This window comes from Dasypus novemcinctus, chromosome 28 (assembly GCF_030445035.2).
Source record: "Dasypus novemcinctus isolate mDasNov1 chromosome 28, mDasNov1.1.hap2, whole genome shotgun sequence".
Taxonomy (NCBI): Eukaryota; Metazoa; Chordata; class Mammalia; order Cingulata; family Dasypodidae; genus Dasypus; species Dasypus novemcinctus.
This window is the reverse complement of record NC_080700.1, coordinates 36,607,613-36,622,030: the sequence shown is the minus strand read 5'-3', so window position 1 is coordinate 36,622,030 and position 14,418 is coordinate 36,607,613. Positions and strand designations below refer to the sequence as shown.

General features: G+C 43.4%; 1 protein-coding gene across 1 annotated transcript in view; it reads right to left on the bottom strand.

The window, feature by feature from the left end:
• ESR1 (estrogen receptor 1) overlaps window positions 1-14,418 on the bottom strand; it is a 387,555-nt gene that overhangs the window by 64,553 nt on the left and 308,584 nt on the right. Inside the window, 1 exon segment of the mRNA XM_058289585.2 lies at window positions 4,159-4,297. Within this exon segment, the coding sequence (XP_058145568.2) occupies window positions 4,159-4,297 (139 nt within the window).

The window sequence follows — 14,418 nt, the reverse complement described above, 5'->3', positions numbered from 1 at the left end:
ATCTGTGTCTATTTTTGTTGCATCATCTTGCTGTAGTCACCTCTCAGTGTGTGCGGTGCCACTCTTGGGCAGGCTGCACTTTTTTTGCCCTGGGCGGCTCTCCTTACGGAGTGCACTGCTTGCACGTGGGGCTCCCCTACATGGGGGACACCCCTGTGTGGCACAGCACTCCTTGCACACATCAGCACTGAGCGTGGGCCAGCTCCACACAGGTCAAGGAGACCCAGGGTTTGAACCGTGGACCTTCCATGTGGTAAGTGGGCGCCCTAGCCATTGGGCCAAGTCCACTTCCCTGCTGGTCAGTTTTTATTTTTACTGTTATGCATATATCAATGTCACTCAAAGCAGTTATCCTCAAGCACTAAGGGGACAATTTAATAATACTGAAATTTAAATCATATTTAGGTGCATGTTAATGATTAGAAAAGTGTAGAAAACTTCATGTTACATATATTTTATTATTACATATTTTATATAAAATATTTGCATGACATATTTTATAACGTAAACTTTCTGTGCTTTTCTAATCATTAATACTTACCTAAATATTATTAAACTTATTACTGTCTCAAGATTTTCCCCAATAGTGGATCTAGTTATGGAAAAACTAAGATCTCTTACACTTACCCCATTTGGAACTTAAAATTTGCCTAATAGGTTTGTGAAGTATAAACAGAAGAATGCACAAGCCAGATGCATTTAGTAATTAAGAAAGTCCTTCCCATACAGGTGGATACTGATTTCTGCAAAGCCTATAGGACAGTCAGCCAGGAATGAATGTGCAGCAATAAGAGAGAGGGGCATGAGTTGGATGACAAGGTCATCTGAAATGTGTGCCAGAGGATGTGGTGACCTTGGCCATGCAACTGAAACATTTACTGGGTGCCATGCAAGTCTGTGCTGGAGGTGACACGAAGACAAGGAAGAGGTGGTTCCTGCCCATAAGGAAGGTGCGAGCTGGTAGTGAAACTAAGACATGCCATCATCACCATCTTATGGCAGGACACTGCTATTTTTGGAAAGGTGCAAACCAAGCCTAAGGAGGACGTGGAGACAGGAGCAGGTACTCTCTGCCTGGCGAGGAGAGAGGCTGAAAGAAGGTTTATGGAAGGGTGGCATCTGCACTGAGCCTTCCTGACTAGGTAAGATGTTGAGAAGGAATCAAGAAGAAGAGGGCCTTTCACGAAGCAGAGACAAGCAGGGCATTTGGAAGCCTGGCAAGTGGCCAGAATTCTCATGGGGTGCAAGAGAGGGGGCAGTGGGAGAAAAACTGGGAAGTTTGAACTGGAGCCTGCAGCTCTCAGGCAGAATGCAGCCGATAGTGGTTTTTAGTCTGCGTGGAACTCACCAGATCACCCCAAGCCCAGCGCTCCCCTTTTGGTGTCACACCCACCCACCGGCCTTCCTCATTCACATCATCTGAACTGGCGCTGCAGATGTTCGAGTGCGTGAGGCTTGCAAGAGGAATTCATAATTATCAAGCTACGTGGACATCGTACTTTCTAAAGAACTGGGCGGGCCCGTGAGAGTGGAGTCGGGAAGTATGAGCACAGCTGCGCCTCAGCAAAAGGCTCCGCTGGGGCTGCAGAAGGAACCAGGGACAGGGGCCAAGAGAGAGAGATGCTTGTGCAGAGGCAGTAATCTGGGGAAGAGACAAGGAGGACCCGTGCTGGGGTGGTGGAATGGAGACCAAGGGGGCGATTCAGAGGTCAAGAAACAGCAGAGAAATGACTTGGGAGTCAACGGAATTATCTGGTGGAGGGTGTGTGTGCGTGTGTGGAATCCATGATAATTGAGGCTCCAGAGCCTCAGACCCTAGGTGCATATTGATGTCACGTAGAGAATAAAAGACAAGGGGGCAGAATGGGTGCATCAGGACAAGGTGAATCTGAAAGGGCTTATAGAACATTCAAGTAGGAAAGGCTGGAGAAGTGGTTCTTAACTGGGGACAATTCCCACCCACCCCCCGCTCCTATCCCGGGGAGCATTTGGCATGGTCTGGAAATGTTTTAGTTGCCATATCAGGGGGAGGGAAGGATGTTCCTGGCATCTGGTGGGTAGAGGGCAGGCAGGCTGCTGAACATTCAATAATGGGCAGGATGCCCAACCCCAGATGCCAGTAATGCCGAGATTGAGCAACCTGGTCTAGAGGTCACAGGAACTTCAAGTCTGGAGCTTCAGAAAGTAGGACTGGACAGAGATGAGAACTTTCAGTCACCCCTAATGCCCTGACAGATATGAGAGCAAATTAACCATCATGAAAGAAGGTGGAAAGGAAAGAGCAGCAGGTGGCTGGGAAGCTCTCAGGTAATATCACCTCACCGGAAAAATGCACTCTAGGGTAAGATTACATCAGAAGTTCCTTTTATATCCAAAACGCGAAGTTTCGATGACTATTCTCAGCGAGAGCACACCTCAGCAGATAGACAAGGAGGAGGCTGCAAATCACGGAGGAGATCAGTTCAGCTACAGACACATAAAGAACCTAAACCCTGAATGCACATACCAATCTGTGGCAGGACAATGTTATATGTAGTCTAAGATATGCGTCCTCAAACTTGGTATAACTTGGTTGCAGAACCATGCTCTGGTGAGACCAGAAAAAAAGGACAGAAAGAAAAGAGAGAGTGAAGAGAAAAGAAGGGTAAAGAAAAGGTAAATAGAGAAGAAAAGAGATGGAAAGCGAAGACAATGGCAGCACAAGGAAAAATAAGGAGATTGACAAGAGTCTGGTGTGGTGCAATTCTGAAGAGAAAGTCTAGTGGTCATTCTCAGTCATGTTGAGGGACTCTGATTGTGGAATATTCCACAAACAGCAAGGTCTGCTGCTTGAACAGTATCACCACTGTTATTCAAAAGCCAGGTTAACATAAAGTGACAAAATAGTAGCCAACCTCTGGTATAATTTGCCAGCACTTCAGTTAATACTTTTGTGCCTCTGCTCTGTGGGTCTTGGCAGATGTAGGGAACCCAGGAGAGGGACTGGAAAAGGGAAGGCATGGGGCACTTTGAAGCGGTGGACTGTGCAGTAAGGCAATGTGGACAACTGGCAGCCTTGGGCTGCTTAGGCTAGGAAGATGGTTCTTCCCATCCAAATTGTTATGGAGCCCACAAAGACATGGTGTCACTGGAAATAAAAGTCCATGGCAGCAAGTCAAAGGAGGGCTCACTGTGCATGAAAGAGTGGAAAAGTGTGTGCCCAGGAGAGGAGGCAGGAGAGGGTGCCAGAGCCAGCAGGATCCTGAATTCAAATCCTGACTTCATCATTCACAGGCTCTCTGCATGTCGACATCTGCAAGTAGTGGATGTCTCTGAGACTTAGGTCCCCTTTCTGGTACAAGCGAATGATAACGGCTGCCTCCCGGGGAGTGCCACAGGAAAGAAATGAGGCAATGTGGGTGAAGTCTTTAGTACGATGACTGGTTCAAGGTTGGGACTCCGTTAAGGGGAGCTGCAATTTAATAATGTCTAAATGCAACTACTCTAAGCAATGATGGCCAAAGAGAAAGTAGGACCGACAGGGTAATCTAAATGTAAGACATTGAAGAAGTCAACACATTTGGAAATAGAAATCTTTAGTTCCTAAAAGAAGCAAGTAATTTCTATGAACTCATGGAACTGAGCGTGGTCTTCAAATTCCTCTGGTCAAATTCCTCATTTTACTGATGGGAAAAGTAGAGAAGAAAAGGAAAAGGCTATTGTGGCTTTGATGGACCTGGACTAAAACCAGGGTGTTTTGGAGGTTTTTTTTGTTTTTTAACTTTTTTATTGTAGTAATGTATACACTATTTGAAATTTCCCATTTTAACCACTTTCAATTATACAATTGAGTGGTACTGAGTACATTGGTGATACTGTGCTACCATCACCAACAAAAGAAGTTTTAAGGAAGGGAGGTTAGTCATCATTTTTTTGTAAGACAAAATGAAGGTAGCTCTTGGTTGACAAAGATTGTATAACAAAGGTCCTCGGAGCAGATGTCCAGCAGAAAGTTATCCTTAGTTTTCTGTGAACTTGGTTAATCTGCCTCACCTGAATTTAGCCATTTGTAAAGTAAACACACCTGATGAAGTTCTCTGAAGTTTCACAGAGGACTGAATAATGTGTCTTCATGAATAAACAGGCGGTGCTCGCCCCAGCTACAACCAGATCACTCACCTGTCCAGCAACAAGTTAGGAGCAAACAGGAGCTTTCCCGGATGCTCCATTGAGCGCCAGACGAGGCCAATCATCAGGATCTCCAGCCAAGCACATTCCAGAAGGTGGACCTGATCATGGAGGGACAAATCCACAAAGCCTGGAACAAGATAAGATAAACCCTGCTGACTCGAAATGAAAAGTATTCATTACTGTTGAAATTAATGCAACCACAGGATGGAGCTGATTTGGTCTATTCTCTAGTAGACAAGATGAGGTGTAATAGAAGCACATGTTATGCAGAATTCAAATGACCTAGCTATAAACCTAGCTATATCAATGAATTTCAATGCGGTATTACATTTCTTAATTCCCTAATATCACATCTACTGGCAATATACAAACTTATTCAACTCAGATTTCTATGAAGTTCTGTATTTAAATTGTATTAAAGCTTGTATGATTTCTACTTAGACATTTCTAATCACCCAGTGTGACTATTAATATTCATTTTTGTTTCAGCTGAAGATATTAAGGTACAAGAAATTTAAATTATCTGCCTTAAAACTTAAAGGAATGAGAGACAAGGCAAGTCTCAGGTCAACAGGTTTCTATTTCCTTGCTGAGTCACTAATGCAAGCTCCTTTTTGAGACTGTGTAAAAGGAAGAAGAACAAAACAGCACATGGAAATCACTTGGGGAGAATGAGTCATGGGAATGCAAGGTGATACTGTAATTTCTTCTGGTAAGAACCATTAAACTGTGTCCTTATTTTCATGGGGGATTAGAAGAGCGTAGCTTTTCCAATCATCACTGACAGCATGGTGCAAGGCTGATAACAAGAATAAGAAGGAGATGGGAAAGACAAAAAGAAGGAGGAGGAGTGAGGGGGAAGAAGGAGAGAAAGGGGAAGAGGAGAAACAGAGGCAGAAGCAGAAAAAGAAGAGGAGGAGAAAGAAAAAGACCACGATGACAAATGGACCGCGCTCTCACTAAGGGTTAGAAGCAATGTTAAGTGCTTCCTGGTCCCATTTCTTTTCCTCTTTATTAATATCAGAACCCTAAGAAATAAGAACTGATATTCCCCCATTACAGGTAAGGACACAGATGCTCAACGAGGCTACGTAATTATTAAGGTCAGAGATGAGAATATAATCTTTGTCTCTAGACCAGAGTTTCTTAACCTTTGCTGTTCCACGGACCCCTCTGCCAATCAGGTGAAAACCACGGACCCCTTACGAAGCCCACACTATGCTGTGTATTTTTTTTTTTAAAGATTTATTTATTTATTTAATTTCCCCCTCTCCCCTGGTTGTCTGTTCTCTGTGTCCATTTGCTGCGTCTTGTTTCTTTGTCCGCTTCTGTTGTCGTCAGCGGCACGGGAAGTGTGGGCGGCGCCATTCCTGGGCAGGCTGCTCTTTCTTTTCACTCTGGGCGGCTTTCCTCACGGGCGCACTCCTTGCGCGTGGGGCTCCCCCACGCGGGGGACACTCTTGCGTGGCACGGCACTCCTTGCGCGCATCAGCACTGCGCATGGCCAGCTCCACACGGGTCAAGGAGGCCCGGGGTTTGAACCCCGGACCTCCCATATGGTAGACGGACGCCCTAACCACTGGGCCAAAGTCCGTTTCCCTATGCTGTGTATTATTTAATAAATAGATCTCACCCGCACCAACACATCCCCGCAAGAATAATGGGTTTTGTGTGTGTGTGTTTTTATTTTCAATTCAAGCTCACAGTGCCACTGAAGTCCCTGATTAAGAACCCCTGCTCTAGAACATGATTCTCAACCACAGCTGCCTCTACGTCTAATCTACTCCAATTAACTACAGAATTTGGAAAAAGGGACTAACATCCAACCACACAAATTACAATTTGCCAGAGTGACTGGGACATGAAGCAAACAAGGTCTCCCTAAAGCTTGCTGCTTCCCAAAGCAGTCTCCTGTTCTTTTGCCTTGATTGATCCATCACAGTCTAGCTCCTTTCTCTCTTCCTTACCTCTTATCCGTGGGGATGGCTCTAGGAATTCTGTTTTGCCTACATTACCTCCCTTCTCTTCTCTCACTGATATGGCATTTTCATTAGGTGTCTGTGCTTGTATTTATTAAAGAGCCAAATCATAAGTTTGTTTCCTTAAGCATCGGTGGCTTTCCCAATGGGTGTTTCTTCTTTGGGGACTTGCAAGCATGACATGCTCAACCTATAACAATGAGCTCCTTGTTTCTTGTATGTTTAAACTCTACCAGTGACACAGTAGTTACCTCCAAATAGTTGAGAATTCACATAGAGAAACCCAAGCTAAAGACAGACCTCAGGTCCATGCCTCTCTCTCCATTTCCTCATTGTCAAATTGGTCAATTCTGTTTTGGAACTAACTCTCAAATTCTTCCTATCCTTTCCAATTCCCATGGTTACCATATTAATTCAGTTTCTAAGAGTCTCTTATTTTTTATTATTTTTTTTAACTCTGCAAACTGATTTTGAGATTTACCCATGCTGTTGAATATATGAACACTTGATTCATTTTATTGTTGAGTGGCATTCCAGTATATGGAATTTGTTTATCCTATTGTTGGACATTTGCATTGTTTCCAGTTTGGGGCTATTACAAATAAAGCTGCTAGGATCATCCACGTAGAAATTTTTGTATGGAAAATTACTTACATTATTTTGGGACTAAATACTTAAGGAAATGGCTGGATCATACGGTAGGTGTATGCTTAACGTTTCAAGAAACTGCCAGACAGTTTTCAAAAGGAGTTGCACAATTTTACATTTCCATCAGCAATAGATGAGAATACCAGTTGCTCCACCACCTTGCCAATACTTGCTATGGTCAACCTTTTTAATTTTAGCCTTCTAATATATGGGTAGAGGTATTAAACTGTGCTCTTATTTTGCATTTCCCTTATGACTAATGATGTTGAGCATCTTTTCTGGTGTTTCTAACAGATCATCTTGTCACACTACATTCAAGTTCATTATGCATGAAACAGTAATGCTAGAATTTGTACCCATGCAAAAATTCATGATTCTATCAAATCCACTTTTTTTCCCAAGTTCAAAATTACTGCATCTTCTACACAATGATTCCTTCCCATGCCAAGGGCCAAAACAGTGCAGTCTTTATCAGAACAGGGTCTTAAATGAAAAGAGAGGATCTGACCACATAACTCAGGGTTTGCCAATGGAGAAATAAGAAAGCAGTCTACTTGCTTTATTCATAAGAAAAACTAAAGGATTAAAAGGCAGTGATTTGGCCCAAAAGAATTTTAAAACAGGGACTCTAAACAGATACTTGTACACCAGTGTTCACAGCAGCATTATTCACAACAGCCAAAAGGAGGAAATGATTCAAATGCACATTGACAGACGAATGGATAAAACAAAATAAAGTGTATCCATACAATGGAATATTATTCAGCCATAAAAGGAATGAAACTGTGATACATGCTGCAACATAATGACCCTTGAAGGCAGGATGCTGAATGAAATAAGTCAGATACAAAAGGATAAATATTGTAGGATTCCACTTTTATGAAATATCTTGAATAAGCAAATTCATAGAGGCAGAAGGTATATTAGAGGTTATCAGGGACTTGGGGAAAGGGGACTAGGGAGTTACTGCTTAATGGGCACAGAGTTTCTGTTTGGAATGATGAAAAAGTTTCAGTAATGGATGGTGGTGATGGTAGCATAACTGTGAATGTAATTAATACCACTGAATTGTACACTTAAAATGGCGAATCTTATGTTCTATATATGTTACCATATGGAGCAGTTTGGCATTTATTTATGAATTCCAAAAATAGATATTGGATTATGTTTGTAAACTGGTCGTGATTAAATTATTAGGGCTTTGATTGGGCCACATCAGTAGGATGCCAAGTCCCTGCCCCCTTAGTAGGCAAGGACACAGAGAAAACTACACAGCAGAGAAGAGAGTTGGAGTTTTTGACCTGGAGCCCCGGAAAGTAAGTACACAGAGGAGCTTGGTCATGAGAAAAGAGAGTCAAGCCTCTGGGAGAGCGACAGAGCCGCTCGCCTGATAGTCTGCAGCTGGCCTTGTGGAGCGAGGCAAAGCCTAGAGAGCCTCATAGTCTACAGCTGACGTGGTGGAGAAAACAGAGGAGCTGAGCCTGGGGAGAAATGAACCCCGGGAAGAGAGGAACCCAGGAAGCCTGAACGCTGGCAGACGTCGACAGCCATCTTGCTCCAACACATGGCCAAAGACTTTGGTGAGGGAAGTAACTTTATGGCCTGGTAACTGTGAGCTCCTACCCCGAATAAATACACTTTATAAGAACCAATCGATTTCTGGTATTTTACATCAGTACACCTTTGGCTGATGAATACACCATAATAAAATGTAAAAACAAAAACAATGATTTGGTTTCAGGCCCCCTGGAGGGAAAAAAGGAACAGGTTTTCTAGATCCCACAGGTATTGAGCTAGAGTACACTGGGTCAAAATCAACTAGCTTTGCTCTGGGAGAAACAGAGGAACATCCCCTGAGGGCAGCAGGAAACCTCTTCCTTCTCAGTACCCAAGGACTAAGGGGATACACCAAACCCAAGGAGCAGTGTTTAAAGTGAAAGCTCTCAAGAAAGTTTCAATGCTCTAAAATTTCACCCAGTTGTATAAGCAAACTCTCATCATAGTAATGCAGAGTTATACCATAAATTAAACTCACTTTCAAAAATGTTAACATCCAAAAGTGAGGCATTTTTCCCTCTTCTGGCATTCACCGTTCTATGTGGGGAGAAAAACGTGTCATCATATGATGCTGTCACCCATTATGAAACCTGCACCAGATCATTCAATATCCTATAGCAACCTCAAAAAATGAGTCAGAAACAAAAGAGAGACAGGATGGGGTTTTGGGGTGTCCACAGAGTTCTCAGTGGTTTGGACTCCCACGAACTGCAGTTGGCCACATCACCCAACAATTCTGGAAAACCAGAGGAGCACTTTCTGGTGGCAACTTTACATTTGACACCGAATTGTGCTTTTTCAACCTCGCTTCAAAACAGTGCCATTAAAGTCCAACAGCTTTAGTGGTCTGTTGGGAGTCTAAGAAGCTTACCAGAACCATCTGTATCACACAAGGATGGTGATCATGAAATCTGTCCCAAGTACATAAGAGCGTTCAGTCTGAGTCTAGTGATGTTGCTGGATCCTTGTGTTGAAAGTTCTTAGAAATCTCAGAAAGGAGAAGTCCATTTAATTATCTTCCCCAGCTGTGCATATGACCTGCAGACAAGGGATGATGTGCTCCACAGTGACCTCTGCGGCCTTGGGGTGGGGTCAGGGGTGGGAGTGGGATGTGGAAAGAAAAATATGGATTAAGCTCTTCCGTGAACATGAGGCCTAGGTAAGGAAGCCATAGAAGAGATTGCCTCCTTACTTGCAATATAATGCTCTCAATTTTGTGTTAACCGCACAGGAACTAAACACCCAACGGGTGCTAAACACACACCTACTAATACTTTCAGTCCGTAACTAAAGAGGAAAAAGAATGTAACACATTCCAGACCAAAAAAGGGTATGGGGATAACTACCTACCGATGAAAAGTTTCTATATCTTGGCTTTCTTTCCCTGTGAATGTGAAGAATAATCTAGGGAAGCAGATATGGCTCAAATGATAAGGCCTCCGCCTACCATACGGGAGGACCCGGGTTCAGTCCCTGGGGCCTGCTGGTAAAAAAAAAAAAGTGTGGCCATGTGGCAAGCCGAGTGCCCGCGTGAGTGTCTGCACGGCAGACTGAGTACCTGCACGGGTCAAGTGCCCTCGTGGTGAGCCAAGTGCCCATGTGGCGAGCCAGTGTCCACACAAGTGAGTCACACAGTAAGATGATGACACAACAAAAGAGAGACAAAGCAGAGAGACAAGGCGAGGCGCAACAGAAACCAGGAATTGAGGTGGTGCAATTGATAGGGAACCACTCTCCACATCAGAGGTCCCCAGGATCGAATCCCAGTGAATCCTAATGGAGAAAGACAAGAAGAGAAGAGAAAAAGAGAAACAAATACAGAAGATCACACAGCGAATGGACACAGACAGCAAAAAACAGCAGGGTGGAGGGGAGATGGAGGGAAAAAAAAAAAAGAATAATCTAATACACAATTTCTAAAGGATCTGACACTACAACTTAGAGACATTCAAAGATTCCCATGAGAGTGTTGCAAAAATGAAAATGGATGCTAGCAGCAACTACTGGATGTGAGGGGAGGTGTCAGTAACAGATATTTTCATGGGTGACCAAGTAAGAGGTGGCATCTCCCCATCATTTGACGACCCCATGGTAAAAGCAAAGAGGCAGAGGACTCTCCCCCATTGGGACAGAATGTTTACCTCCAAAGGAGTGAAAATCATTTATTGGGGCTAGATGAAATCAGATGCTCAGAAATCTCATAAAATAAAATTTTTTAAAAAAGAAAAGACAGGTCTTTTTGTCTGGTATATACTCACAGGTCAAGTAATAGACTATCCAGAGATAAAATATACTGGAAATAGGCAGAAATGTCTCAAGCCCAACACCTCACCTCTAGTACTGGGTAGCAACCTCGCTAATGAGATGGAAGGAGACTTCTAGCATAGAAAAGCACACACACTTCCCCCATACATTCAGTCAAGCAAGGCTATCCCTGCCTTCTGTCCCCTGTTATAAAGCAACTGCTTTTCCACCAAGGTATTTTAACCTAGTTTTGACTGTGGAAGGAGCTCATAGCATGTCCTCTCCACTCCCTTGGTCTCAGGAGTTCCCAAATCCTCTTCTCTACTATTCCTCAGGACAGGCATATGGATTTTCTTTCTTTCTTTCTTTCTTTCTTTTTCTTTTTTAAAGAAGCTTTACAGGGAAGCAGACTTGGCCCAGTGGTTAGGGCGTCCGCCTACCACATGGGAGTTCCATGGTTCAAACCCCAGGCCTCCTTGACCTGTGTGGAGCTGGCCCATGCTCAGTGCTGATGCACGCAAGGAGTGCCGTGCCACGCAGGGGTGTCCCCCGCGTAGGGGAGCCCCACGCACAAGGAGTGCACCCCATAAGGAGAGCCGCCCAGCGTGAAAGAAAGTACAGCCTACCCAGGAATGGCACCATGCACACGGAGAGCTGACCACAGCAAGATGACGCAACAAAAAGAAACACAGATTCCCATGCTACTGACAACAACAGAAGCGGACAAAGACGAACACACAGCAAATAGACACAGAGAACAGACAACTGGGGGTGGGGGGGAGGGGAGAGAAATAAATAAAATAAATCTTTAAAAAAATAAAGAAAGAAAGAAGCTTTAGATTACGTAAATGTTACAAAAAATATATAGGGGGATTCCCCTATACTCCGCTCCTTTCCTCTCCCCTACTTTCCCCTATTAACAACCTCCTTCACTAGTGTGGTACATTTGTTATAATTGATGATCACATATTGAAACACTGCTACTAACCATGGTCTATAGTTTACATTATGGTTTATACTTTGCCTCACACAATTTTATAGGTTTTGACAAAATGTATAATGGCCTTTATCTGTCATTGCAGTGTCATGCAGGACAATTCCAGTGTCCCCAAAATGCCCCATGTTCCACCTATTCTTCCCTCTCCCTCTCCCAGAACCTCTGGTGGCCACTGCCTGTAGATCAATGATACAAGTTCTTCCATTGCTAGAAGAATAAGAAGTCTACTTTAGCCCATAGTTGCTTCCCCCTTATATTTGTCCATTCCTCAGTCTTGAGGATTTGGGATGGTGATGCCCACTCTGCTTCTGATTGAGAGGAGATTCTGAAAGCCTCATGCACCCCTGCTGGGTGTGGCAAGGTTTTTAGCAGCGATGTTCAAAATTACTCAGAGATCATTAAGCAAAATGACTAATATAACATGAATGCTTGTAAACTTCCACACTGTCGCAGAGTGAGTGATCCATCACACTGGCTCTACAGTAGAGGCATGAGAAAAATTAAATGTTCCCACAGTTCTATTGCTTATTTCCACAGGAGACAAGCTGTGGAGATGACTTGCAAAAGCAACTTTTCTCTGGAGGAAAGTCTATCTCCAAAATTGACGCCAGGTGGTGAGTTCCCTTAGTAAATCCACTGGGAAAAAATATTGATGTCCTGACCTTCAAACAAAATTAATCATGTTCTCAGTCATATGATAACCACAATGTTCTCCGAAATGTCAGTTAGGAAATCGCCTCTTTCATTTTTTCCTGAATTGCAAAACAGAGAAGGTGAGACTGTTGCTCAAAGACAGCTACAAGATGAATAAAACTTGGGATTCCTGGGAGAAAGCCCATAAAACAGATAGTATCAGGAGAGCCTGGGGTCCTATTCTGATGCCCAGCAGAGCACGTGGCCTCCATTTTATAATTTTTATAATTTAATGCCCTATGAGGGGCCACAGACCCCACAGTAGAGTTGAATATGACCTCTTCCCCTCCCCAGTCTTCTCCAGAAGAAATTTTCAGCTTCTCCTTTTTATGTAGTCCCATTAAGGGGAGATCCATTAAAGCTGTGCTTCCTCTTCTGTGGCACTTTAAGAAGCTTCCGGTAATAGTACAAGTAAGAGAAAGTTCTTCTTTAAGAAACGAGCGTAATCCATTTAAATATGTAATACCATGCATCAGTCTTACCACTGATCAGACTGTTAGGAAATCAAATAAATGCTGAGAGCATGACATTTTTTTTTAAGAAACAGTATGAATCACAATGCAAAGTCCTGACCTTCTTCCTGAATCCAGCTCACACCCAACACTGCATGGACCCTGGATATCTTCTGTTGAGATAAAGGGATGTGTGACCAGCTGGGCCCTGAGCCTCAGCAGAGTTGCAACACCTACTCTCCAATTCATTGGACTTACCCAGGTCTGTTAACAGGGAGGTGAAGATGGTCAACTGCTCCATCAAGGAACTGAGAGTGTCTACAACTCCAAGCAGGAGAATCGCCTCCGTCACCCATGTGGGATCGAAGCCCCCTCTCAATTTAGAGGTGGAGTGGACATCACCATCCCAGGATCCACAAGATGGAGGGATGAAATATGGATTAGGGTGGACTTAGTGGTATTCTACTACATAATTATTGTGACTCTAGCAATGACAGAAATTATATCATTGATAAGGAGACAGTGGCCACAGGAGATGCTGAAGGCAGGGAGAGGGAATGAAAGGTGTGATATGGGGACACTTTCGGGACTTGGAGTTGTCCTCAATGATATTGCGGGGACAGTTGCAGGACATTGTATGTTCTGCCATAACCCACTGAATGGACTGGGGGAGAGTGTGAACTACAATGTAAACTGTAATCCATGCAGTGCAGCAGTGCTCCAAAATGTACTCATCAAATGCAATAAATGTACCACATTAATGAAAGAAATTGTTGATGTGGGAGGAGTGGGGGATGTGAGGAGTGGGTTATATGGGAACCTCATATTTTTTAATGTAACATTTAGTGTTATCTATGTATCTTTTTAAAAAAAGATAATAAATTTTTTAAAAAAGGGATGTGTGAGCAGCACCCCCCCACACACACACATAATATCACCACTCAACACTCCTGCACAATCACCAACTGACCTGGCTTCTTCTTAAAGTAAAAATAGCCCTGGTTCTCAGGACTGATGACTAGGTATTTCCAACTCACTTCCCCAGATGGGATTTTTGATTATATGGAGGCTAGGGTGGAAGTAATGAAAAGAGTCTGAGCCAAAAAGTCAAGTAGACCTGAGCTGAAATTCCTCCGTGACCTGGGACCAGTCATCCAAGGTCTCCCAAAGGGTTCCCATCTACACAATGCAGCTGAACCGACCTATTCTGAGGGTTGTTGTAGAAAGTGAGGAGCTGGCGGCTGTCTCAAGTACCAGAGCAGCTAACAAGTGCATACTAATCTTTTTCCTACTTCATCTTAACAGTCCTGCAACTTCCGCCTACAGCAAAGGAGCCCTGCTTTTGCAAAGTACCAAGAGCAGGGTTTAGTTCTAAAATATTTTAGATTTTGAGCTTTAAATCTCAATGGGGCACTTCGGGTTTGCCCCGACAAGTCACAAGGTGGTTCGTGTTCTGTTTTCAATTTACTTTTGTTATGTCTTTATATGTATAAATAACCTAATAAAAAAGAATAGATGACTTTGTGGACATCAATCAAACAGCTCCTACAAAGCAACATTTTCATGATTTAAAAGTGAGAGAACCAGAACGTGTGGATTACATTTCTCCTAAAATGCGTATGTGAGAAAATGAGAAAAGAAAGCAGGTTTGGGGATTTATTACTCTCAAAGCGTTTTA